The sequence below is a fragment of the Podarcis erhardii genome (genome assembly GCF_964252035.2).
Source record: "Podarcis erhardii genome assembly, chromosome: 8".
Taxonomy (NCBI): domain Eukaryota; kingdom Metazoa; phylum Chordata; class Lepidosauria; order Squamata; family Lacertidae; genus Podarcis; species Podarcis erhardii.
The window spans coordinates 51,259,040-51,286,665 of record NC_138499.1 but is presented as its reverse complement, the minus strand read 5'-3'; the positions used below and the strand labels follow the sequence as shown (position 1 = coordinate 51,286,665).

Here is a 27,626-nt window from a genome sequence, read left to right as displayed (position 1 = left end):
ATGCCAAGTTTGCCCCTTTATTTTCTTCTATGTAAATAAAGCAAAAAGAAAATGCTGCACGCAGGCAGCTTCCGCATTAACAGCCAAACTGGATTTCTTCCATTTTCCTGGCACCGAGTAATCGGCCTCACTGACAGGTACAGTATCAAACTTCCTTTACAATCGCGTCCTTTACATGCTTTTTTCAGGCCCCTTCAGCTTGACGGGCATTTTGCAAGTATACATAGGGAACTCCCTCGGGATCTTGAGAAGCACCCTCTTCCCCCAATCCTCCAGCGCCTTAACACACAATAAAAGACAATAATCCCACTTCCTCCACCTGCCGAGCCTCCTCACGAAACTCGATCCACTCCCTTCCCGCCCAAAGGGAACAGCGGAGTGATCTCCCCCGCCCATCCTCCTTCGCGGCTAATGGGCGGAGCTTCCGCAGTTCTGGGTAGGCGGTCATGGTGGCCTGCCGCGCATGCGCTTGCTGAGAATGCCGCCGAAGAGCCGCTGAGGCTGCGTGCGCGGTGTGGCAGGTAGTCGAGGGTAACACGGTCGGTGTACTGGACGGCTTGTCGTCCGCGCCCTGTCAAGTAGCGCGGAGTAGGTGATGAACTTGTCGGCTCCCAGCGGCCTTCCTTCCTCCGGCTGTCGCCGCCATTATGTCCGTCACCGCCACTATAGAACAGGAGTTCCAGGAGATCGACGCTGCTAACGGCTGGCAGCCCCGGTACCTGGTGAGTGAGGGAGGGAAGGAGGGGACGGCGTGTAGCGGGGGGAGAGAATTGGGGGCCGACGCGGGTGGTGAGGGTGCAGGAAGTCGTCGGGCCACGACCAGCTTCCCCCCCTCCCCCAGGTAACCATTGAGGTTGGGAGAAGTAATGCGCATGTTCCAGTTTTAAGAAGGGGCGGTGATGAGCGAGTAGGAATACTAAAAGAGGGCTGAGGGGAAAACGCATGCGCCTCGGGGGTCGGGCAAGAGGAGAAGGGGGCATTTGGGCAGGTTAGTGCTGCGCATGCTCCGGTGGGGGTAGGTTTAAGTTGCTTCGCACGGGTGGTGACGGGAGGGTTAAGTTCGTCAGGCGAAGTGTCGCAAGTTCCAGCCTCCGTCTCTCCGGGTTCCTGTCGCACACTTCTGTGTTTGCTCCGCGCGTAGCTGTGTCGTTCAGGCTGTCGCGAGTCGTGTAGGTTGACTTGAGCCGAATATTCCTTCGGAGTGAAATGTCCTATCGACGTACAGGGAAAAGAGCTGCCCTTACTGTACCAAGCGGGGCCACGCTTCCTCGTTAATGCGCGTTGTGTGTTACAACGTCACTCTACGTGTATGTGCGCTGCTATCAGTCGCCCTGCAGAATTAATAACTTCCTAGCTACAGTTTAAACATAGTGTCAAGGTGCCAGGAACAAAGGAAATCCCGGGTTCTGCTGGAAACTCTTGGGAATGCCTCACACATTACAGTTCTGTCTAAATGTGACACAAGCACAGGAACAGTACCATGGAACCATAATTTGTTGCAGCTCCCTGATGTGTGTTTGCTTGGTGGCAAATCCAGGTCTGTTGGCACATAATGTGTGAACTTGCCCTTAGTTGAGAACTGGAGATAATTTTAACTTTTCCAAAGTTTATAGGTGGGAAAGACTCATTTGAGCTAGTTGTATTTACACACAAAAGGCTTTAGAGTTCAGTCTGGATCTTGATAGAATGTGGCCTATAAGTGTTGGTTCAGTCTTGAGCCATTTAGTTTCTTATGTAAATTTTTGGAATCATCATTGTGGAGTCCATTAAAAAGCATATGAATACACATGCTTAATACTCAAAACGATGCTAAGTCTCTTTAGAGTCAGCGTGACCTAAAGTGATGGTGGTTTTAAAAGCCCAAGCTCATTACATTACTGTTGCTTTGTTACTTGTGTAAGTCTATGAGAGCTGTTTGGCATATATATTTCAGGGCAGGTTACAATACAATAAAACTGTAAAACCACACTACAGTGAAACCAATTCATCACTGCTTATAAAACATAGCTTATCCTTAAAATGCCCAGGCAGGCACAACCCTGGAACCTCACTTGCAGCAGTGACAGAATTCATAATAACCCCTCCCCCCAAAAAGCTGTGCAAATAGATGAATTTTCACCTGACACTGAATTGTCAAAAAACACTTTACCTGTCATGCCTCTAGGGAAGAGAGTATAGGTGGGGCACCACTACCACAGAAGAGGCCTTATTCTGTGTCACAAGAATGGCTTTCTCTCAGATCTAATAGCATAGGCAGACTGATACAGAAGAACTGTTCATTTGGGTATTAGAGCTTAAAGTTGTTTAGGGTTTTACAGATCAGCATTAGCACCATTAATTCTGCTCACAAGCATATAGATAGCCAGTATTGGCTTTTCAGGTCAGTGACTGTGTGATTCCAGCTAGATACACTGGTTATAATTCCGATCCTACATTCTGAACTATTTATGGTTTCTTGACTGCCTTCAAGGGCAGCCCAACATTGCAGTAGTCCAACTGAGAATTTACCAGAGCATGAGCAACTGTCACCAGGCTTTCCTGGTCCAGGAACAGATGTAGCTGATAAACCAGAATATAAGAAAAGTCCAGCTGGATCAGGCCAAGGCTTATGTGGTTCAGCATCCTGTTCTCACAGTGGCCAACCAGATATTTTAGGAAGGACCTGAGTGCAATAGCACTCTCCCTACATGAGTTTCCCTGCAGTTTCCCCAGTTCAGTCTCCCTGCAACTGGTATTCAGAGGCATGTTACTTCCAACAGTGGCAGTAGAACATAGTCATTGTGGATGTTAGTCATTGATAGCCCTATTCTCTGTGAACTGGTCAAAGACACTGCCCCACTGAAGTTACCTGAACCTTAAGCGACAATTCTGAATCAAAGAGTACCTGACTACACACAAGCATCTTCAATGGGAGTGGAACCCTGCCCAGAATAAATTATCAAACCAGTTCCAAGACCCTCAGGGCCTCCACCTGTCAGGATTGTCTCTTGTTTATTGACCCTTATTCATCTACACTGATGATTAGAATTATAGAGCCAGAAGGGACACTGCAGGTCATCTAGTCCAATCCCCTGCAATGCAGGAATCCTTCCCACAGCCATCCCTGGGTGGGCTCGAACCACCAATCTTGATTAATAGCCAGATGCACTGACTGATCGTGCCACAGGATTAGCTATAAACATGTGCAGAGTTCATTTCAAATGCCCTTAAATTGGGAGGCATTATCTAACTTTTGTGATGGCTGCTATCCACATAGTGTTTGGGAATGGGCTGCAAGTACATGGAATGTCAGCCATGTCTCCTCAGAAGTAAGTCATTACTCCCAGGTAATTATCACAGCCTTAGTGTTCTTTTGCATGCTGCCCTGAATCTTTGCTCCAATCTGCTTCTTGTATTGGTATATTAGATTAGAGCTCATGACAAATCAATAAGATTGAAACCAATTCACAAATATCTCTTGGATAACTATATGTGCCTGTTCTGTTTGGAGCAATAGCTCAAGTTCTGTGTTACAAGGAAGCAGTAAGGTTATTGAGCAGGGGTCAGCAAGGTTTATCTTGCCTGGGCCGGATCGGTCCTTTGGAGATCCCTCTGTGGGCTGGATCACACGTGCACGTGATTGTCTGCACAGATGAGATTGTTGGTGTCTGCGCAGACACGATTTCTGATGGTGCGGAAGTGAGTCCCTGTGCTGCGCTGGTTTAGTGCAGTGCGCGAGTGGGCAACTCAGTTCAGGGGCGGCTCATGGGCCAGTCAGACAACCCTCTGCGGGCTGCTTCTGGCCCATGGGCCTTAGGTTGCTGACCCCTGTTATTGAAGGTAGAAGTAGGTGGTCGACGTGGTACTTGTTTGCCCTGATGAGGCAGTTCAGTGATTGAGTGAATTTCTCCATCACTCCAGTGGGTAGCCAATATATTCATAATATCAATATTTCTTGTTGTCACAGTAGGGTTTGCCTGTGATGTGGCTTTCCTGGTTTCCATTTACTTTGGGCCTTTGAATCCCTAGACTTCATGTCACACTGATGGTATCTTCTAATTTTTGCAACCACTGTCAGAGCACGTGTTGCCACGTACTTAAGCATAGTGGTGTGGTTAACTCCGTCAGTAATTTCTCACATGACTGTACTGCTGCTGGATACTTTGTGAATAATGGGTTCCTCTCTGCAGGGTGGTGGTTGATCTGGTGATACGATGCCATGGGCTTATAAAGTCCCTTCTGTCCTTGTCTGCTGGTTGCGTTTCCCTAGTATTTTCTGAGCTGCGTATTAGGGACTCTGTTTCTTTTCCTAACTTTGTGTGGAATATGTTGACTGTTGGTTGGCTTCATTTATTTTTTGAGTTTGGGCTATTTTTTCTGTAAGTTTTGTACTGGGTAGTGAACACTTGTGTATTTCCACTGACACAAGGGCCAATGATCTGTTTTCTGATGGTGGTATTTTCTTTGTCGAAAGAGGGAAAATTTTAATATATTGTTCAAAGTGATTATTTTCAGTAATCCTTACTTGCTTATTGTAAGGTGGACCAGTGTTGTATAAAAGAGGTAAGGCTGCTGAACCTGAGAGTAGTTTTGCTAATACTTCAGAGTGAGCCCATGGTTAAAGTGAGATATCAGACTAAGAAACTGGTGGCTCACAGTTGATACTCCTAGCTGCCATGTTAAATAACTCTGTACCCTCTGTACCCAGGATAGGATGTGACTAACATTTCCATTTCTTTGTTGTTATTGTGCTACATCCTTCTCTGGCCCCTTGAGAGATGCAGAGTCTGTGCAGCGTACTCAGTTTTCTTTTGTTGGGCCAGCTATCTGTAGGAGGGAGAGATTTGTCCTAACTAGTATCCAATTTGCGTATTTTCTCTGTGGGTCCTTGAGTTGTTTCCTGCTATGTGATGTGCTCACTACTGAAGCTCAGACTAAATGAAGGATTTTGCAATACTTACTTAATAGCCTTGTTCAGCTTAAGTGAAAAAGCCTTGGGCTCGTTGTCCCCCCCACCCCCCTGCTTCCAGTGTGGCTGTAAGGCGGTGTTTAAAATAATTCACTGCCATTTTAAAATAACTGCTGTTTGGCCAGACTTTCAAATCCAGACAAACTGGTTAGTCTTACCTTTGGTTTAGGGAAACAAGCCAGTTTGAAATCATGATTAAAATTAATCAATTTTAGATTCAGGCATAATGATAAACTGAAGTTAATTGAAAACAGAATCAGATCTTAAAATCCCCTCACTGCTATGTCAGGGAAGGAAGATGTACATAGGCTAAAGTTCAATGATATAATGTTAAACCATAGTTTGCCATTATATCTGAACTAGGTCAGTGACTAGGACATTGGTGGTCAACCTGTGGTCCTGTAGATGTTGCTGGACTCCAACCTGCATCAGCCCCATCCAACATGGCTAATAGTCTGGAATAATGGGAGTTGTAGTCCAACAACATCTAGAGGGCCCCAGGTTCCACCCCCTGCACTGATTGATAGAAACTGAGTTTTCAGTAAGCTCTATATCCCAGTAGTGGTACATAATACCACCCTGGTGGATTTCTGTTTTATTTTATTTTGCTTCAGATGCAAGTTTAAGCTTATGCTAAGTCCACAAGGAATGTTGCAAAAATGACTTTAAAAATAAATTAAAATATATCTTAACATTTGCCTCATAAGCACAATAATGGGGCTGTCATACTGGATGTAGTAGAGCACTTGGCCATGAAGTTCTTTCTCCAAATCTTACTATCAAGCTGTACCAACTAAGTTACTTTTAAACTCCTTAAAGTATCAGGATACAAATTGTTCCCAACAGAAGTTACATAAATGGAAATTTTGAAAGCATGTTGGCATTCTAGAACCTCAGTCCTGAACATTTTGTTACACAAATAAATACATGCTTTCACTATAATGCAATTAGTGCCATGTGTGTATTAATATATATATTCCATTTTTAAAAACCCCATTAGGGTCTTGAAGCAGTGGAGCAATTGTGGTGTGGAGTGGTGATGGAACTAGTTTATTTGGTATTAACAGCCAGTTCAGACACCCCCAGTGTGCATCTGCCATTCTGTTAGCTAGTTTACAGTTTGTAGTAAGAGGTTCTCTCAATATCTGATCACTGACTTGGATTAACACCATTGCCCAAACTTGTTACTGCATATCCAGGTTGGTTCTCTTCAGAACTTCCTTTCAGTTAATAGATAGACCAAGTCTATCTCTATTTTACAGCTGTTAAATTTGACAGAAGTTTGCGACATGAATGCACTCTACTAATTTAGAAACTTGGGTTGTAATAATTTTAATCACTGCATAAAATACTGTCCTTGTTGAATTGTGATCACAGTAGTCATTGAATTTTCAGTTGACAAAGAAATAAGGATTACATCAAATTGAGTAAGATAAATTTCTACTGTGCCTTTAAATATAATATTTGTTTTTATTTCTTCAGTATCTTTTGTTTGTACTGCCAGGAAGTAATCATAACATAATCAACTATCTTTGTTTCTTCCAGGATATTCGGCACCAGTCCAGTGATTATTCACATAGAGTTGCAAAATATGCAGAAAATCGAAATCGTAATAGGTACAGAGATGTTAGCCCATGTAAGTAAACTTTTTTTTTTTTTTTTGTAATCTAGTGCATGACAAAGTAGGTTTGACATTACCAATGCTAATACTTTAAATAGTTTTGGGCTAGTGTTGTAGAGTTTGATATGTGAAGCTCCACTGCAGTCATTGAGATGAAAGTGCATACAATTAATGAAGTCATGTAGAAATTATTGTACTTTATATAGAGAGACTTCTATAGAAGCCTTCTATTCATGCAGTATTATATTTATATCTCACTTTTCTTCTGTGGAACTCAAAAGTAGTGTATAGAGGCCTCCCAGGCAGTCCTCTAGTCAGGTGCCAGAACTGGCTACCCAGAACTACACATGCACAACTTCTGCAAGGTTGCTGTGCCTTCAGGAACCTTGGATAATCATTATTATCCAGACTTCTAAAAAATTGTTAAGACTGATGTTGCAGTAAGTATGTGTCACTTAAGAAGCTCCTTCATTTTTCTCTTATGCGGTTTCAGATAAAGATAGGTCATCTGAACTCAACTTTGTTATGCTGTTGAAATAAAAGATGTGACAGTTCTGGTATCTTTCAGAAGGAATACTACTTATGGTAAATATGTACCAGACATGGTTTGGGACAATTCCATGTCACTCAGTTAACCATCAGGCTGTAGACAGTACCGTATTTGGAAGAGAAAAGCTGAGCAACTGCAAATTTATTGTGATAAGCATATTCAGACAGTCAGAATGGGAACATTGTTTCAAGATTCTACTCCCATATACTAGCAAATTTTGTCAAATTAAATATATTTAATGTAGATTCTTTTTAAACGTTGGTTTTGCCGAAGTGGTAATTTGTATGAATTCCATACAGTCTGTTTTGTTTTGATTGTTATTCAGTTCCATGGCAATTGTCAATTTAAAAGATTAAATGAGTGCTTTATAAGAAGCAAGGTAGAATTATTCTCAACTTTTGCTGGATTACTGAACTGCTATGGAAAAGTGAAGATTCCAGGTCACAGTGACCTCCAGGAATTACTTTGCTGGCAGTAGAGTAATTTCTGTCTTGAGCATTTCCAGCAAACTAGGCTTATATAAACATGCCTGAAAAGTCTTTTAAAAATCCTATTGATGTCTGTGGGACTCTTCCAAGATAAATGGCTTATTGACTGGAGTTCTTGTCTGCCAGATTATGAGATAGTATATTCAGTACTGTACTTTATTTCAATCTCATTTAGAAGGGCATGTTGAACATTTGAATAAGTCTTAATTTTCCATACTTGTCACCACCAGTGAGTGGTCCAGAATACTGGGATACTCTCTACTCTATCCACTAAGAGGCAGACTTTTAAAAAGCCCTCTACTGTTGTCTTAAGGCAGGGGTGGGTAACAGTTAAAAGTGGGCTGGATCCAGCCTGCAGAATCTTTTTATCTGGCCTGTGGCCTCTCCTCAGACCTACCTTGTCCTTCAGTTGGGTGACACTGAACAGAGGCACCTCTGACCAGAGTCATACAACACCCCCTCCTTGCTAGCATTTCCCAGAAATGTAGCAGTGTCTTATTATTCAGTGGTATACTTAAAATAAGTAAATCTGCAGTCTCTACAAGTAAACACTGCAGAGATGTGGGTTGTTCAACAAGCTCAGAGTCCATTTATCCCTTCATAATCTGCATAGAGCCATTTTGCTCTTTTTGATGAAATTAGAGCTGAATAATAATTAGAAAAACTAGACCAAATGCTTGCTTTTTGTCATTGATGGACTGAAGCACAGAAGTGGGGTAAGACTGTTGTCCTCTGTTTGAAATTCAGCAGCACAGCTTGGTGATTCAGTGGTTAAAATAGTACTTGCTGACATCATCTTTCCGAGAACACTAGCACCAGTATGTGTGATTTACTATAACAAGATCTTAAGTTTTTCCTGTTGGCAAATGGTATGTAGTATTTACAAAGGTTTTGGTTTCTGTCCAGCAGAAACATTTGAGTTCCAATAAATTGATAATGAAAAAAGAAACTTAACGCTTTCATTTCCAAGCAAGGTAAACAGTTCCCCTTCAAGGAAACAATATTTGAAGCATTTGTATAGTATAGATAGATAGATTGGTTCAGACTCTGTAGATTTTAAATCCTCTCTGGAAAATACGTGAACCAAAAGTGATTGTGCTTGGTATCATATTTTCTGGAAAACAGCATCTATCTCTGAGTCCAAGTTTTCGTTGACTTTTTAAGGCTTGGAAAAACATGCTTGTTTCATTCATTTTGAACAGTCATATATTGTAAAAACTTTTGTACACTTGAAGTAAATTTTCCTCTACAGTCTTCTTGCATGGTGTTGGTTTGTGCTTGCTTCTTTATTGTGCAATTAGATTTACTTTCAGTCTGACAGGGACTCAAGGTTGTAGGTCTTCATTCTTAATTTCCAGTCACACATATTTTGGTTGTGTCTCTAGATGGTGTCAGAGATCCCTCCCCAACCCCTATACTTTCAGTATCGATCATATATCTCTAGGTGCTCCATGAGTGTACAAACCCTGGCTGTAATTTAAATTAGATGTCTACACACATAAAGGTGTGCACAGCCAGGACACTATCTGCATATTTGCTTCTTCATCTCCAACATGCAGCAAGGCAAGCCATTGTGCAGATTGAAAAGTGGGTTGCATCTGTTATTCAGCTACTGATCACAAAACAGTAAGTTGCGCCATACACAGTTTATTGGCTTGTAGCCCCAGATCTTCATCAAGCATAATAGAATATTTGTGTTCACTTTCCATCTCAGTGTAACACCGTGTATGCAGTTTGCAAACCCTAGCCTTTCACCTAGAAATGATGAAGAAACATTATTACAGATGATTGCCATGGGCAAGATATGTGTTGGTGGGAGTTGTGAGAAGCCCAGTCTTGAGGGAAATTCTAATTACAAACATTTAAGAGGAGAGCTGGTGCAGTGACATGGCTTCAGGCATATGTTGGGAAGTCTGGTTAGAATTGGAGGCCTTAAATAGGCCAATGCTATATCCTCCTTACCTCCAATCTGTGATTTAAAGATTATAATGCTGGTCCATATTATATAAATTACTGAGATATTGAGTGAAATACTTATTCAAGTACAGCTGTATTAATATTACAACTAAAGGTTTAAATGCTACCCATAGAGAATGCCAGGAGTCTTCACCCCTGAAGAATCTGACACCTATTGTATATGCCAAATGGGTGCAGGTGTAGGTGTAAAAATATCTAAACTACATATGATAGGTAATCTGGTAATGGAATTGTTTCCTGAAGGGGTGATGTCCTGAAGCAATCCGGCAGTAACTTCAGTAGTATACTTACTAGTCAGAGTTTTTATGGCCAGGTGGATGCAAGGTGTCCTACCCATGTTTAGAGTGCTTCATGGTCTAGAGAGCAAGACTGGAAACCTCTGGCTGCCACGCCACTCTTGGCCTCCAGAGTGTCTAATTTGGCCTCTGAGGGCACCTTTCTCAAACCTAGGGTTGTCATATTTTGAAGAGCAAAAAAGAGGACACCTATTTTCCAACTTCTACATTTAACTATGGATTGGACTTTTAACCCCACAGGGCAACCCTAGTATGTGTCTGTATTTGTATTTGTGCATGTATATGCACTCATATATGGGGGGCGGGTGCATGGATGTGGGTGTAGAAGAAATAATAGAATGAAAGGGAAGATTAAAAGAAAAGGAAGGGGAGGATTAAATGATTGAATGAGGGTAAAGAGTAGGAGTAGGGGTTTGGGGGATAAAAGTCAGCTTTCAAGACAAGGAATCAAGTTTAAAATGGGAGGTGAAGTTTAAAAATCAAAATGTAAAGATTTCCCCCTGTCTTTCTTTGGGTTAAAAATGCAAAATCAAAATGGAGGTGTAAATTAAGATTTGAAGGAATAAACCAAAAATTGACAGTTTTAAAAGGTTCACATTTTTGGAGGTAGAATTTAACCAGCTGGTGTGAGGTTCTCACTAGCTCTTGAGTCCTGGTATACTCAGCTGAGAGTTAATGCATCTTTCTCCTACCTCCTCAAATTGACTGGGAGGGAGAGAGGGACCAGAATTTAGATAAAATAAAATGATAACAAAGCAAAAATAAAAGAGAGGTAGTAAAAAAAAAAAAAAATGAAATGTGTGTGAGAGAGGGGGGGAAATTCCCTTTAAAAAAGCGAAAGAAAGAGGAAGGAGGAGAGAAAAAAATATATAATGGGGGAGAACAAAAATTTTAAGTCTTTCTCTTAACATGGAGCACACTAAACTGGAGGTGGCCTGGTAGCACATGGGGCTGCAGAGTCAGGGTGGGCAGGTGTCCTCAGGAGGAAGTTGCTATCATTTTGGGTTTCCTGATTGGTCGCTGCTGTTTTCCGCCCTCCTCTGCTTATCCCTTGTCAAGCCCACACCCGCCACCAGCACCCCTCTGCTGGCAGGAGAAGGGCCCCCACAGCGTCTGCCTCACCACCAAGTGCGCCTTGCCACACAGTCCCCCAGGGGCTCACGCATTCCTCCTCAGCCAGTTGGTCCCAGGCTTGAGCCTATTCCTGGTAGCACGCCTCCCTGTGGCTTCCTCTGCCCTTCTGATTCCTCTCGACCTCTCTTTTGCAGAGGTGGCAGTAGCGGCAGCTCGGGCCACTCAGCACAAGGGAGAGGCTCCCACGGTGCCTGTCCTGCCACATGGTTCCTCTGGGCCATTGGGCAGGTTGGTCTCCATCCCGGGGCAAGAGGCCTTTCTCCGTGACCTCTCCTATTCTCCTGCCCATTGGGAGTAGGAGAGGGGAAATCAGGAGTCCAGTCCAGAGGGAGCCACTGCCTCAGTCCTGGGCCTTGCCTTGCTTCACTCCCCTTCGCTGAGTCTGTACCCTGCCCAGCCCAGCCACAGCTGCCCAGCAAGCGGCTCCAGCAGAGGAGACAGGGTGGAGGAAAGTGCTGGGAAGCAGGAGATGTGGAGTCAGAGAGAGACGCAAGGCAGGCAGGCCAGACAAAGTGGGAGCTTCACCGCCTCACATTGCATGGAGGCAGGATGGAGGGGGAGCAGACCGAACAAAAAACCCCAGACATTTTGGCGAATTGGACAAATCCACCCAGACAGAATTTTTAAGTCTGAAAAAGAAGATGTCTCTGGGAAAATCTGGATGTATGGCAACCCTTCCACAGTCACCCACCCACCAGCTGATGTCACTGGGAATGTCAGCTGATGTGCAGGAGGACAGCATTTAATCTTGCATTGGCTGTGTGCCCTCTTTACAGCAGGGAACAGGATTGCTCAACAATGGCAGCAGGATGTGAAGCCTTCTCAAAAGTTCTCCTGTGCATCTGCAAGTGAGCAACAGCAGGAAAACACTTCTTCCCCACCAGACTTCTGCTGCTACCGCCACTTGCACAAAAAGTGCACAAGTTTTGCTCTTAAAGGGGAGGGTGCTTACAAATGCCTTTGCGAGCCTCCCTCCTTAACATCAGCACCTGTCAGATTTGGCCTGTGAGGCAGATCCTGATATGGATCCTGTTAAGGATCTGGCCCTTGGAGCCAAGAAGGTTACACACCCCTGGTATAGAGAATGGCCAGCAAGAAGATTTAAAAAGATCCAACTCCAATAAATCTTTTCTGGCTAAAGGCAGTTTAGCTAGAACATTAAATAATTGATGTTTTGAAAATGCTTAGTATGAGGATTGAAAATCTATTGCTCTTCAGCTGATGCTTGTCTTATAAGACTTCTTCAATTGAAGTTTCTGCTTCCTAGTATTTCTTCCCCACCTCAAATGTATATCCTTAATTTGTTTCCAATTTGCTTTGGGAAGTGGGGTGTGAAAAAGTGTATGATTGTGTATTAGACTATTTAGTCATAATATATGTAGAGAGAGCTATATACAAAATGTTTAAGAGTAGATCATAAATAGTTTAAATAACATAGTTTGTACCACAATATCTTGGCTTTAAGTTTAGTGCATTGAGCAAAGTTATCCATAAAAATCTTAATACTTGATACTTAATACTCTACTAATTATATTTATTTCAAGATGATCACAGTCGTGTAATACTCCAGAATACGGACAATGATTACATCAATGCAAGCTTGGTGGTTAATGAAGAAGCTCAGAGAAATTATATATTAACGCAGGTGAGTAGTATTCAACTTTTAGGTGTTATATGCTTAGTGACTTAATTCTAATTAGGGGCTGGCTCTTCAGATGATTATTCCAGGTTTAAGTGCTTCTCCTTTGCTCCATCCCCCCCTTCTTCCTGCCACACACTGGCTTGTTCTCTTGGTTTGTTAACAAACGTTAAGTCAGAGTTCCCCCAGTTTGGATATAACAAGAAACTCTGGCTTAATGCATGTTAGGGTATTTGTGCTCAAGCCAGCATGCAATAGGAAAGGAGAGTGCTCATATCTAATGTTCAGTCCTGATTTGGTAAACCAGGCCACAATCACAGTTGCATCCATGTCACAGTAAAATGCTGTAGGGCAGGTTTTCAACCTTTTTGAGTCCACAGCTCCCTTGACCAGCTACATTCTTTCTGTGGCATCCCTGTGGAACTCAGGAGCCCAGCTATGTCACCCCTTCCCTGCAGAGCTGGCAACCTCTCACACTTTGTCAGTACACCTTTCCTTGTGGAGTGTTCCCTCAGCCTCATCTTCTCTCCGCTCTCCTTGGGAGTCCTCCGGGCAGCCACAGCTGCCGCCCCTGGTCTCTGAGCTGCCACCCCTGCCCCAAAGAGAGGTGCCTCCTCACACTGCCCCACAGGGGCCTGGGAAGCACATCCTGGCCAACCCCAGAGGCACTGTTCACTTGAGGTGCTTGTGGCCAGGGCTGCTGCAACAAACAGCTGTGCAAGCCTTTGGGAGGCAGAGACACAAGAGGCCAGTGTTGCCCGCAGCACCCCTGACCACCATTCAAGGCCCCCCAGGTTGCCATGGCACACTGTTTGAAAACCACTGGTGTAGAGAGATTGTGCTTTCCTTGGATGTCTAACCTCATGGTGAACTTGGTAAAGTAAAGCTGTTCTTCTGCAGCAAAGGCAAGGCAATGCACTTAGCTTTTGCTGATAGCTGTATAGTGGGGACAGGTACTCACAGTCCAACCTCTGTGTGGGAATCCAAATGGGATTACTGCTATCATCGTAAAGCTTAGAACAAGATAGGTGATGTGGAAATAACCTTGCCTGAGGCAAATACTGCTCCATGCCTGAGGCAAATAAAAAAAAATCTTATGAAAGGAAACTCCAACCTGGAACTTCAGATTTGGAGCAAGTTTTCAACTCAAATCCCTGCTTGGAACATTGGCCCTGCAGTGTTTATGTGGGAATAAAGTGTCACAGTAGCTTTTTTATTTCATGAACGACCTTTGTTCTGTCTTACCCACCTAATGGAGATCCAGTTAAGTACAACAACTCAGTAGATAGTTTCTTTTGTTATCTTATATGTTCTGTGACTGAGGCATGTCGGAGAGAACAGACTTTGCTGGAAGAACACTAGTAAGCCATTATGGGCAAAGTGCTGCTGTTAACAGTTAAATAGACCTCAATTTAGGCTTTTTGGAAAATGTGTCTGGCCAAATTGAACATGAAAACTGTTACTGAAACAAGCCAGCTGCTTTCCGGTGTGTTATTTACCCTAAAGATGTCAGTTGTTTCCTCTTTTTGGCGGAGGAGAGAGGTCATGATTGCCTTTTTGAAAAATGCCACACAAGCATAACCAAAGCAGCTGTTTATTTTTTGTTTTAAGCAACTGAGATCTGAATATCTACTTGGATTTTGAAAAGTATTTTAAAATCCACATAGATATGGACAGATTGACTAATAAGAAGAATCTGCTGGATCAGGCCAGCTTGTCATCTAGTCCAGCATCCTGTTCTCACTGTGGCCAAATAGATGTCTGTAGGAAACCTGCAAGCAGGACCTGAGCACAAGAGCACTTGTCCATTCCTGTGGTTTCCAGCAGCTGGAATTCAGAAGAATACTGCCTTTGACAGTGGACATAGAACATAAGAACATAGCCACAAGGTTTAGTAGGCTTGTGGGCCAGCGATTCTTACAACATCCTTTGAAAGACTGGGCTAGACCTATTTATATTTCCAAAAATGAGGTGCACGTCTGACCACTAAACCATGTTAATGGAAGGGACTGTCGTTGAGTAGTAGAACACCTACAGAAGATTATAGGTTCAAGCCCCAGGATCTTTTGGTAAATCTGGGAATGACCCTTATAGGAACCCCTTGCTGCTAGTCAATGTAGACAATGTGGACTAGTGGTCTGGCTTACTATAAGGCAGCTTCCTGTGTTTTTAATTTACAACTAGATTATTGGGTGATAGTCAACTTTGCTTCCAAGATTTAGGTTCTGAGTTATGTTAGACAGCTGACTGAATGCCTCCTTTCCCTTACTTTTACAGGGTCCACTTCCTAATACATGTTGCCATTTCTGGCTAATGGTATGGCAACAAAAGACCAAAGCTGTTGTCATGCTAAACAGAATTGTTGAGAAAGATTCGGTGAGTTGCCATAACTGCATTAAAATTGGTTTTATTGAGATGAACATGCAATTAGTGAAGTGTTATATGGTTTATTTTCTACTTGCGCTCTATTATGTGGATTTTTTAAATCTTATAACTTAGGTGAAATGTGCACAGTACTGGCCAACAAGAGAGGAGGAACAAATGATGTTTGAAGAAACAGGATTTTGTGTCAGGTTAAAATCTGAAGATGTCAAATCCTACTATACAGTACGCCAACTTCAACTAGAAAACCTCGATGTAAGTTTTCATCAAAACCTGTCTCCAAAACCCTTGTGAAAAGTATATGTCATTGTTGCCATGGGATATTTCATGTGACAAGTTATCTGCAGGTGCAGGAGCATGTTTGTCCTTTGGTGCACAGAGAACTGCTGATTATAACAGTTAGCAGCTAGGCACAGACTTAAGCCCTGTTCACACTTAACTGCCATTTGCTACTCAATATACTTGACTTCAGCAGCCTTGGCGCCTTCAGGGTTGGGGAAGAGTTCATTTTGAGAGCGAGACATTATATGAATTTCAGAATGAGTGTATATCTTAAGTGTACACAGAAAATAAATAAATAAATAAATGTTTGCCTTTTAATGAAACATGATATTCAAACAACAGCTGATAGAGAGCAAACTTTTGCATTGAACAGGAACCATTCTCTTTGTTGTGCCAATACATATACACACACACACACACACACACACACACACACACACTTCCAGGAAGCTTTTTTAGGTGAGGACCATTCAAACTTACAACCAAGGGATTCAGTTTGGAATTATTTTCATAATTATGAATTGTTACATTTGGATCAGCCATCTTACTGCATGCTGTTTTGCCTGGATGCAAAACAAATTTATTTCAATAAGTTGCTCTTAAACCCATTTCTTTTTATTAGACTCATGAGACCAGGATGATATTCCATTTTCATTATACTACATGGCCAGACTTTGGAGTTCCTGAATCCCCGGCTTCATTCCTCAACTTCTTGTTTAAAGTCAGAGAGTCTGGATCCCTGAGTCCTGAACATGGGCCAGCAGTCATTCACTGTAGTGCTGGAATTGGGCGCTCTGGTACATTTTCATTGGTAGACACATGCCTTATCTTGGTAAGTTTGTCTTAAATGTTCCTCTAAGAACTGCTGCTCAGTTTCTTTGTGGTGGTATGGAAAAAATCCTAATTTACAATGCCTGAATAACAATTGAAAAACTGAATTCTGCCATTAAATGAAAAATAGTGTTTGCTCTGACAATTTAGACCAGGGGTAGTCAACCTTTTGATACCCACCACCCACTAATGCATCTTTCTTGATGGTAAAATTTCCTTACCGCCCACCCGTGCTCGATGGAAGGAGGATTCAGCTTGTGCCGTAGAACCCCCTACCCACTAGTGGGCATTTCAGGATTCTAGGTGGGTGGTAAGGGGTTCTACGGCACAAGCTGAATCCTCCTTCCATCGAGCACGGGTGGGTGGTAAGGAAATTTTGCCATCAAGAAAGATGCATTAGTGGGCATCTACCGCCCACCTAGAATCCTGAAATGCCCACTAGTGGGCGGTAGGGACCAGGTTGACAACCCCTGATTTAGACCAAACATCTTGAACGAGCAAAATAAATACATCTGGTTTGTTAAATTACTTTCTTGTGATGTATGAACTGAGTGGTCTTGTGGTTGGTAGTCCTGGTTTGAGCAGTCTTTAGAAAGCAGGACTGAAAACTAATTTGAATGTGATTTGCAGAGATCACTCAAACTCTGATTTCCCAGTTAAGACATTAAAGAAGCTGGTTTAACAAATGAAGCTGGATGCACAAGGAGAGTGGAAGTTATTTGCTTGTTCTCATTCCAGCAAGCCATGGTTTAGACAGAATGTAATGTCTTAAACAGGTTTAAGTCTTCCTCCGATTTCCTTGACAGAAAGTAAGAAGAACTGTGGTCAGGGATGCAGTTGAGGTGGGAGCAAGACCTACAATATGCATTACAGTGGTACCTCGGGTTATATACGCTTCAGGTTACATATGCTTCAGGTTACAGACTCTGCTAACCCAGAAATAGTACCTCGGGTTAAGAACTTTGTTTCAGGATGAGAACAGAAATCGCGCTGCAGCAGCGGGAGGCCCCATTAGCTAAAGTGGTGCTTCAGGTTAAGAACAGACCTCCAGAACGAATTAAGTACGTAACCAGGGCACCACTGTACTGCAATTTTTATATACCCTTGTGCCTAGCCTCTTGACAAATGTAGGCATGTTAAGACAGTAAGGGCAGAACTCACATGTTCAATATTTTCTCTTTCTGCACAGGCTACTGTTGTCAAGCAAACAACGTGTTACATTTCAAGGGGGTGGGGAGAGAGATATCAAACTTTTTTCAAATTGTTGCATCAGGAGCTGTTTGAATACAGTGGTACCTCGGGTTAAAAACTTAATTCATTCTGGAGGTCTGTTCTTAACCTGAAACTGTTCTTAACCTGAAGCACCACTAATGGGGCCTCCTCCTGCTGCTGCGCCGCCGGAGCACGATTTCTATTCTCATCCTGAAGCAAAATTCTTAACCCGAGGTAATATTTCTGGGTTAGTGGAGTCTGTAACCTGAAGCGTATGTAACCCGAGGCACCACTGTATATGTATCATATACTAAACTTCAGCTTTCTGTTTCCTTTGGTAATACTTCTGTTTTTTATCTTCAAATGAAAAGGCAAGTCAGTGAGTGAGCTGAAGTGTCTTATAAAATATCAGCATTCTGATAACATATGCACTCTCTTTGGGTGATAATTTTTATGCCTTGGAAATCTGGTGTGGAGGCTTTAGGGGCCCTCTGGTGCAATTTAGGGGTCTGCAGGGGATAGGAGAGGAAAGCTATGTGCTTTAGTATCTGCTGGTGCAAAGTTGGAGCGCTCCCCTTCTCTCTCTTGTTGCAGAGAGCAGTAATACTTGCATGAAAATCATTTTATTTTAAAACAGCTTTCCCCTGTTCCTGAACTGCCATAGTGCCACTAAAACGAGTTGTTATTTTTTCTTACACAGATGGAAAAAAGAGAAGACCCACTTTCTGTAGACATAAAGCAAGTTTTATTGAATATGAGAAAATATCGAATGGGACTTATTCAGACTCCAGATCAGCTAAGATTTTCATACATGGCTGTAATAGAAGGAGCAAAATACATAATGGGTGATTCTACTATACAGGTAAACGTTTAGCATAAATTGACTGCTTTTTAAATCATTTGCTCAAGAGTTTGTAATGAAATTATTAATAATGCCAGATCCAGCTGTTCAGGGTTTATGTCACTTGTGGGCAACTTCCTTCCTGAGGTCTAGTTTTGGCCCATGAGACCATTTCCCCCAGACCTGTCAGGTGCAGTCGCAAGCTATATCGACTGATGGATGCCTGTTGCTGGCAGGAAGCAAGGGTGATTGACCAAATCAGCAGGATTAATCATGTGCTCATTACATTGATTCCCCTGCTAAAATGAATGGGGAAACCTTAGTTTTTGTAGCGTCATGCACCTGATGTCATTGTGGTATTGGTCAAATTTAGCCCATAAGCCTGATCCTGATAAGGATCTGGCCTGTAGATCAAAAAAAGGTTCTGAGTAAAATTTATATACTGTTTTGATGAATATAGCAATTTTGTAAAACAGCCTTATGTGCTAAAGTTTACTTATTTTGTGATTTACTTTATTTTATTTATAAATATACAGTTGTTTATAGCAATATAAAACCATAAAAACCATGCTGTAAAATCATAAAAAGTTAAAAGCAAGTTAAAACCAAAGGAATTAAAAGCAGACATCAGTAGACAATTGTTGGGGTGTACTTTTAATTGCCTGCACAGGCCTGGTGAAATAGAAAAGTTTTCAAGTGTTTAAAAGTTAGATCCAAAGAACAAGAAACAGACAGCCACTAGCAGTGGGGGGTTTTCAGCCAGAACTCACCAGAGCTCAGTTTTGGCACCTCTTAGGTGGGCGCAACTGCCATTATAAGAGAACAAGGGAGGAGTTCATGGTGAATTCAGGCACCTCTTTTTCTAGAAAAATAGCACTGGCCACTAGTACTATCCCACAAACACTAGAGGAAAAATTTTTATAGTGGTATATAACATATCTTTCCATGTATAAGACTAGGTTTTTCGCTTTAAAATAATGTCAAAAATTAGGAGGCTTCTTATACACAGATACATTTTCCCCAATTTTCTTAAATCTGAGTCCCCCAAAATGGGGACATCTTATAGACGGAAAAATACGGTAAGTATGTTTCATAGCAGTTTTCGTGTTTCTTCAAGCACAGTGTCTTTGGATTTGGATTTCTTTTTGTTGTGGAGTGTTATAGTGCAAGCTTTAAAACAGTCCTGTAAATGTATGTATGACATAGTATTTCACATATGGAAAGGAACCATTGAACCCAACTTGCCGTTCTTATCCAAGGATGTTGTAGCTCCCCTTTGAAAATAACTGTACCTGTGACTTTTCAGGTAGTTAAAAAAAAAACTTCAAAACTCTAACAAGCTGTCCTCCATTCAGAATCGGTGGAAGGAACTCTCAAAAGAGGACCAGGCACCAAGTTCTGAACGCTCCCCTCCACACCCAACCAGACTAACCACAGGGAGGCACAATGGGAACAGAGTGGGATTAGAAAACCAGGAGCAAAGTGATAACATTATAAATACTGACATGTCTTCTTCAATACCAAATACTGCAGATCCTAGTGCTGACACGTGAGTATCATTTTTATATAATAGCTTGAAAAGAGGCCACTAGCCAAGGCCATATTTAAAAACCAATGCCATAGGATTTGAAGAAAGTACCCCTTGTTACAAAATCCATACTATTGATTGTAATTCATATCACTTAATCTTGATGTTACATTCTTGTACTGAACTCTGGAAAGTGTTTGAAAGCTGAATGTGGTGGTATGTATATGGACCGAGACCACAATGGAGCTAGTAGAACTTTGTTATATAAACCCAACAGTTGTTTCAGGATCTGCAACATGTTCTGTTCTGTTTGTGCACCCATTGGAATATCATTGAAGGGCTCTATAAACGTAGGCATAATAAAGAATTTGAACTACTATTTAAAAAGGAAGCTTATAACCCTTAAAGCTCCAGTGTTTTGAAAATATTCAGGAAGTGTTAAAACACTTGCTGTGTTGTATGCTGATGCAAACATGCTCAGTAGTAATTGCAATGAATTGGGTCCAAACTTCACCTAACAGAAGTCAACTCTGGATTCAATACAGTAACTTCTAGGTCTTAATCATGATCTGATGTGTGTAGTAGTGTAATCTGAAACCATGACAGTGTTTGCCCTTGCTCCAGATCGCGTGTACAGAAGAAGCAAGGAAAGAAGTGAGAAGGGTACCTTGACCGTGTTCTGCTTGGTGCAGATGGAACACTAAGCGATGGAGTATATGCATATATTCATCACATTCCTTCCTCCTCAAGGAGTGTAGAAAGTGGGCATATATATATATATATATATATATATATATATATATATATATATATATATATATATATTTGCTTTCGTAGATTTTCACGGGTACAGGAATGCAGGTTTTGGTGTCCTCGGGTGTCTTCCCGTGTAAAAGTTGGGGTGTCTAGGCGACGTTTCGACGAGGTCTCACTCGTCATCTTCAGGCTGGTGCTTTCGGCTTCTTGTTACTGGAACAGAGCAGGATCTCAGTGTTTGAGTTCCTATAAATACTGTAGAGGGGGTGTGGTGTATAGCCTCCAATGTTCTGGGCAGAGAGGAAGTTCCCAGGCTAGTGTGCCTTTTCTTCTTTTGTTCCTTAATTACTTGAGAGATATCTTGAGTGATTTCTTGAGTGATATCCTGAGTACCACTTAGGTGGGTCATTAGGTGTGGATTAGTTGTTAAAGTCTTTGTGTCTTGACCTCTTGAACTTTGTGAAGAGTTTTCCTGAGAAGATGGCTGTACTGTACTTAGTTGTGCTCTGGCTTGGCTTCGTGTATAGGGGCGAGCTGTGGTTTTGTGGCTTGTGTCAGCCAGATCTGTGTAGGGATTGCAGGGGGGTGCAGCATCCGGAGGTGCCACCATGGATTGGCTACTGGATGGTGTCTGTAATTCATCTGTGGAGAGGGTCTGGGTTTGGGTCTGGTGTGGTTGATTGGTGTTGGCGTTCTGTGTGCCTCTGGATCTGGTGTCAGTTTTTGTGGGGAGGGCTAATTTCCAGATGTCTGGCAAGCGGGATGTGTCGTCACGCTTGTTCATGTTGTGAGGGTGTTTCTCTATCTCGATGGCTTCCATGATTATTCTCTTGTGGTGATGTTCCGTGTTAAAGAGCAATTTGGAATCTGCAAAATTAATTTCGTGTCCTGTTTCTTTCATGTGTTGGAAAAGAGAGGAAGTTTTTTCTTCTTTTTTGACGGCATTCTTGTGTTCTGCGATACGTGCATTTATTCGTCTGTTTGTTTGTCCAATGTACGTGGCTGGGCAGACTTTGCAGGGTATTTCATAGATCTGCCCAGAACATTGGAGGCTATACACCACAGAACATTGGAGGCTATACACCACACCCCCTCTCTGCCCAGAACATTGGAGGCTATACACCACACCCCCTCTACAGTATTTATAGGAACTCAAACACTGAGATCCTGCTCTGTTCCAGTAACAAGAAGCCGAAAGCACCAGCCTGAAGATGACGAGTGAGACCTCGTCGAAACGTCGCCTAGACACCCCAACTTTTACACGGGAAGACACCCGAGGACACCAAAACCTGCATATATATATATATATATATATATGACATCACCTGTTTCATGGTGTTAGTGATGTACATGTCCCAATGCATCTATTCGCCAGCTATGTGAATTAGTATGAAAGCATAAAGGCTTGCATCCTTAACATTCCTTCTTTGAATATCAGGTTAATGGAGAAGGCCTGCCCGTCTCCTTTTCCCTCTGCAATCCCCTCCGTGTCTTGATAATCTGTCCATCATGATTGGTGGACCCTTGGAATAAGTTATGACAGGGAGCCACAAATGGAAGGAGGAATTGGTAGAGATCACGTTGCATGCAGAAGAAATACTAGATCCATATTATCTACGTGCAGAACATAGTACTTATGCAACTGCAGTATATTACCTTGAATATCAAAACCCAGCTCAACAGTTCAAAATGCATTTTCTCTCTTTCTCCCTCTCCCTTTCCACCTTAGTAGCATAACTTGATACATAAGCTGATTTTTTCCCCTCCCATGATTTACTGTCAGTCACTGGGGGCACTTTCTATTTTCTATACTGGGTTTCATTTCCAGATAAATTCAAGAAACAGGATTCAATCTATACACTAGATCAACAGCTGCAGTGATCAGCCCTTCAGGGGCTGAAGCATAAAAGTGGACATAAGCTCTTTTTTATTTTTTAAAAATGACAGATTTGGAGGTTTCTTCAGAAGCTTGGCCAATTATCTTTTGGAGTGCTTCCTCAACAGTGGACACCCTTTAAAAGTGCCACATCATTAAATCATATATTTTACTTGTAAATGATGCACACAGGTAGCAATGGAGTGTGGGAATCATACATTTGTTCAGTATGTGTGTGCATGTGTAATGTACCTACATCTTGATGGGTTTCCTCTTGCCCATTTACAGAACTCTTCCCTTGGAAGCTTGTCAGCCTGATGATCTTCCAAGAATACCTTCTTAATAGGATTAGATATTTGTGGCCAGGTTTAAGCTGCCATAGTTCAATTTTGTATTTAACAAACATAAGCAATACTGTTTCTTCTGGGGTTTTTTAATTGATGTGTTTTAAATGTTGCTACCTATCATGCACTCTTAAATCAAAGTGGATTAAAAATCTGTGACTATACCTGATCATTTTTTGTTTTCCTTTCTAGGGCTGTTCGGAAACGGCTAAGAGATGACAGGAAAGCTAACACAGCACAGATGGTGCAGCAGATGAAGCATAAGCTGAGTGAGGCTGAACGAAAAAGGAAAAGGTGGTTATATTGGAAACCTATTCTCACTAAGATTGGGTTTGGTTCAGCCATTTTCATTGGAGTTTATTCTTGCTGGAAATTGTACTTCCAAGGTGCTCTCATGTAAGTGAGTGCTTCTGCAATCATGCATCTAGTAATATAAAGCTTAAAGCGGTCCCACTGATTTGAGGGGAACATAGCAACTATTTCTAGGTGCAAGACTGCTGCTGCAGTTGACAGAACAAGTGAGAATATAACTGCAATCAATGCAGTAATCTTGTAACGCATAACACATGAAGTAACCTGATCACTAGTCACTGTGGCTTGACTCTTTGCTTTAGGTACTTATGGAACCAAATTGCTACCTGACACAAATTTTATTTATTTATTTATTGGATTTCTTACCTGCCCTTTACCTTAAGACCCCGCAGCGGGGTGGGTTACATCAACAAAATACGCAAATATAAAACAAATCAGTTACAACTGTAAAATAAGAAAAATAGTTCCATAGCAAATGCAACTCCTTATATAAAACTGCCCACATTTTAAAACAATTTTATATATAAAATAGTGAGAAATAGTACACAGAGGCAGACTGGGAAAGGGTCTCCACTTGTTGAAAGAGACCAGGGGAAGGGGGGCAGGTTCAGTAGGGGCGAAAAGACAGGATAGCACCTGTCATTGATGACAGTGGTCAGATTATCCCAATCTAGAAACAGCCATAAATGTCTTACCAGCCAAAGCTGATAAAAGGCACTCCTAGCCACTGAAGTCACCTAGGTCTTTAGTGACCAAAATGGATCCAGGAGAAACCTGCTTCTTCAGGGAGGGTGTGGCTGTGCCTGAAGTAGGCATTTGGACAATTATTCTGAGTCCAGAGCCACACCCATCCACACTCACGAGGCAAACTAATGCATACTTTCAGCAACCATGTATATATTGCATAAAATGATAGTCCACTAGATGTAGTAGACTCAATTGCCAACTCTCATAACTGGATAGAAGCAATAAACAGTGTGGTGTCATACTCTGAATGCAAAACAGTTACATTTGTTTGTGTGTGTGTGTGTGTATAATATACCATCAACCATTTATACTATCCAGACTTAGAATAAATTTTGTAACTCTTATTTAATCTTTTTTTGTAGATAACTGTATTTTTAAAAAAAACTACATTTGTACAAACTTCTCTGACAGAAAGAGTATGCATTAGTTATCGGTCACCCATCCCCAACATTTCAAGAGTGGTTTGGAAATTTACTGATATCACCACCCCAACTTAGTGATTTAGTGAATTGCCCTTTTTGAGGTATTTGGTGTTAAGCAAATAGGGGCTGCTTCTCAGTTTCTACTCTGTAAGTTGCATTCATGTATTTATGCTTGTAGTTACCTTTTGTTTAAAACTTGAAAATGTTTAATTTTTATAAGACTACTGGGAGCTTCAATATCTCAAACAGACTCTTTTTGAAGGGAAGTTTGTGTTAAGACTGCAGCTACTGTTGGAAGCCATAGCTTGTGTTTAAAGTTCAAACATTCCATTAAATGTGAAAACTTTTTTGTGTGTCTCACTTGATTTGACTCCTATTCCTTGAAATATTTTAGTATCTTTTATAGTGGTTGTAAACAGCATGTGACAAACTTGGTCATATTTTCTGAAAAGAAAAAATGTAGGCCATATTAAGTGTTGCAGCTGGAAACAAATAAATAGCCCATAATATGAATGTTTTCTCCAAGAAAGGAAATGGAAATACTCTTTTTCTTATATGTTGGCCTATGGATAGTGGGTATGTGAGATAGTGGAAATAACAGTAGAGCTACTTTTTGACAGTGAAATGGCACGTTTATGAATCTCAGCACCAACAGAATACTTAAGACAATTGAACTACAATACTCTGATATGGACACAATATTATCAAACATTTTTACAGTTTAGGACACAGGATTTAAAGGAAATGTCAAGCTTATTCCGCCCACCATTCTCATAGATGTATTAGAGACATAAATCAGGGCCAAAAAAATACAAAACTCTTAATCTCAGGTCTTTTGTTTTTCATTGTGGGGAGAGGAATTATGCAATTTTAGGATTACTGAGTTACTATAAGTGTTCTAAGGATCTTATAAATTCTAATCCTGAACAAATGGGTAGCACCATATGTTTGGAGAGTTTTGAAGTGTAATAAGCTTTTTGATCCAGTACAGCATAAAAGGAAACTCAAGATTAAACAAAATCAAACTCAAGGTAGAACTAAATCAAGGAACTCTTGAAATACATTTTTCTCCATTCTTACTGTTATTTCCCTTATGGATTATTAAATGTTAATAGAGGGAGTATTTTGGAATTGTGAAGCTTGAACATCAAAAAGGTACTGATCAGAATGTCAGGATTTCTATATAAATGGACTTTTCCTTTTCCAAGAAACCAAATGCACAATAGAAGATGGAAATGTATTTCATTTCTGGATTAAATTGCCAGTTTCAAACTCACATTTAGGCACTCTTGAAAGCTTGTGTGCATGTAAAGAATGGTGGTACTTTTTCCATCTTACTGTTCAATACATACCCAGGTCTTATAGGCATCTGCCTCAGTGAGTCAAATTATTGGTCTATCCAGCTTAGTAGTACTATTGGGGTTTGGGACATAAGTCTTTCCAAGCCCTACCTAGAGATGCCAAGGAGATGTCTGTTACAACACTTACATTAAACTATTGAGCTGTGCCCTCCCTTTCTCTCAGAAGTAACTTCATTTTTTGCTCTTGGCAGCATTTTATGAAGCATATTATATTGTCCTTGCTCCTTAATATCTTCACCATATTCATTTATAAGCAATTTTATTCATGATCAAAATAGTTGTTGTAACTGCTTCTATCATATTTTAATAAATATTTCAGAATATTTTCTGTGCAGTTTTCATTATAGATGAATACATGCAAATCCATACACATACACACTATATATATTATAAAACTATTCATATATATAACTTTATATAACTATATGTCTACACATATCCAGTGCCTTTTTTCTAAAAAATGTTTAGGGGTACTCTCATTTTCCTACTCATATTGAAATACTGCCCCTCAATGAGGCCAAACTTAGATTCACAAAATGCGTACCCCTGCATACCCCCAGAAAAAAGCATTGCACATGTCTATATAATGTTACAGCGGTTTGTGTGGAGAAAATGAGCAAAGCCTTAAAAGTGAGTACCACACAAGTCACTTTTGTAGTTGATAGGTGTTGGGTTATAATAGAGAAAGACAATATATTATTCAGGAAAGAGTAAGAATGACTAGTATTTGAGAGGGTGGCCACCTTGCTGGAGAGGGAAAGGATGTCAGTTCTTTCTTGATATGGGAAGCAACCCAACAAAACTGGAATTCCTGACTCACTTGCCCTCTTTCCTGTGTTTTTTGGGTTTGTGTCTTCCACTGCTTTTTCAGTTTGTACCTGAGTTGTCCTGGGTCTGTCTCAATACCACTTTGGTGCAATCATCTTTGATGTTCATCTGCCCAAACATTTGTTTTACTTTGTTGGCAGTTCCCATATGATAAAAGGACTGAGAACCTTGTGCAAATAGAAAGCTAGATTTTGGGTTAACTTTTTTGCCCATCAAACTGAATATTAGACACATAATGGAAGCTTTGCATTTCTAACTAAAGCAAGCTTGTTCAAAATACTCTAAAAGCCTTTGTCAATTCCTAGTTTATCCAACATATTAAACTTTTTTTTTCTCAAAAATATTGCACTCAGTTGAAATGCAGTGGTTACCATCTTGATTCTCCATGTTTTCTCTTGTATCCTCACTTAACATTAGTTTTAAGCTTTCGTTTTAGTTCTAAAGGTAGTGAAATTTTCAGGAGATTCAAATGCAACAAAATTGCATTCCCTTTTAATCAAAGTGCATTTTTGTGTTTTTTTCCTCCTAATTCAAAAGATCCTTAATTGGAGCATGAATGTTCCCAGTGCCTTTCTCATAACTAGTTCAAAGACATTTTATCCATGGTAGGAAGGATACACCTGTTGCAGTAACCACTCAATATCAAATAAGGCCTTCATGACTTTCAAAAAATATTTCAACTTGCAATTGCAGTAAAACTGTAATACCTCTTAGCAGTATACTTCTGTTTGTACTGAATCTGTGACTCTTTTACGTTGTGTGTCTTTAGGCCGAGAGTGACCGACACCTAGATCTCCAAGACTTGTGAATATTCTGCAGCTAAAAATTATATACTTTTGGCATGCAAAGCAGGACATGACCCCTCTTCAGGAACAAAACTGAGGTCTGAGCAATACACAAGTGGCCTCATAACTATCTGTTTACAACGTAAACAACCAGGGAATGAAGTACATCACCAGCAAAAGACTTTGCAAAATGAAATTTGTCTTAAGTGTTTTATGCTTGTATTAACTGTAGAGAGATGTAAGAGATCACATTAGAAAATACTTTGTACTGCCATTCTTATTGTATTTTTTATACTTTTGGCAGCATTAAATATTTTTTTTAATTGACATACTGTTGTGTGTGTATTATTCCCCATCCCACAAAAGGGCTATTTCATTTCACAGAAATTCAAGTGTCATCCCTAATTTTTATTACCTTCAGCTACCATTATGGCCGCCTGAAATATTAATCAGAATACGTATATAA

The 27,626-nt window shown here is 41.0% G+C and overlaps 1 protein-coding gene across 2 annotated transcripts; it reads left to right on the top strand.

Annotated features, from left to right (window-relative positions):
• Positions 1-429: 429 nt before the first annotated feature.
• On the top strand, positions 430-27,487 carry PTPN2 (protein tyrosine phosphatase non-receptor type 2). 2 transcript variants are annotated; one of them, XM_081873543.1, is made up of 10 exons: positions 430-722; positions 6,494-6,584; positions 12,559-12,659; positions 14,931-15,029; positions 15,153-15,290; positions 15,940-16,149; positions 18,061-18,222; positions 19,557-19,750; positions 22,898-23,101; positions 27,145-27,487. In XM_081873543.1, exons 1-10 carry the CDS (start codon positions 648-650, stop codon positions 27,164-27,166), a joined length of 1,296 nt encoding a protein of 431 aa, XP_081729669.1. In that variant the 5' UTR covers positions 430-647; the 3' UTR covers positions 27,167-27,487. The 2 variants fall into 2 exon arrangements, with proteins under 2 accessions (XP_081729669.1, XP_081729670.1); XM_081873544.1 differs by having other exon boundaries at positions 433-722; positions 22,898-22,999.
• The last annotated feature ends 139 nt before the right edge of the window (positions 27,488-27,626 follow it).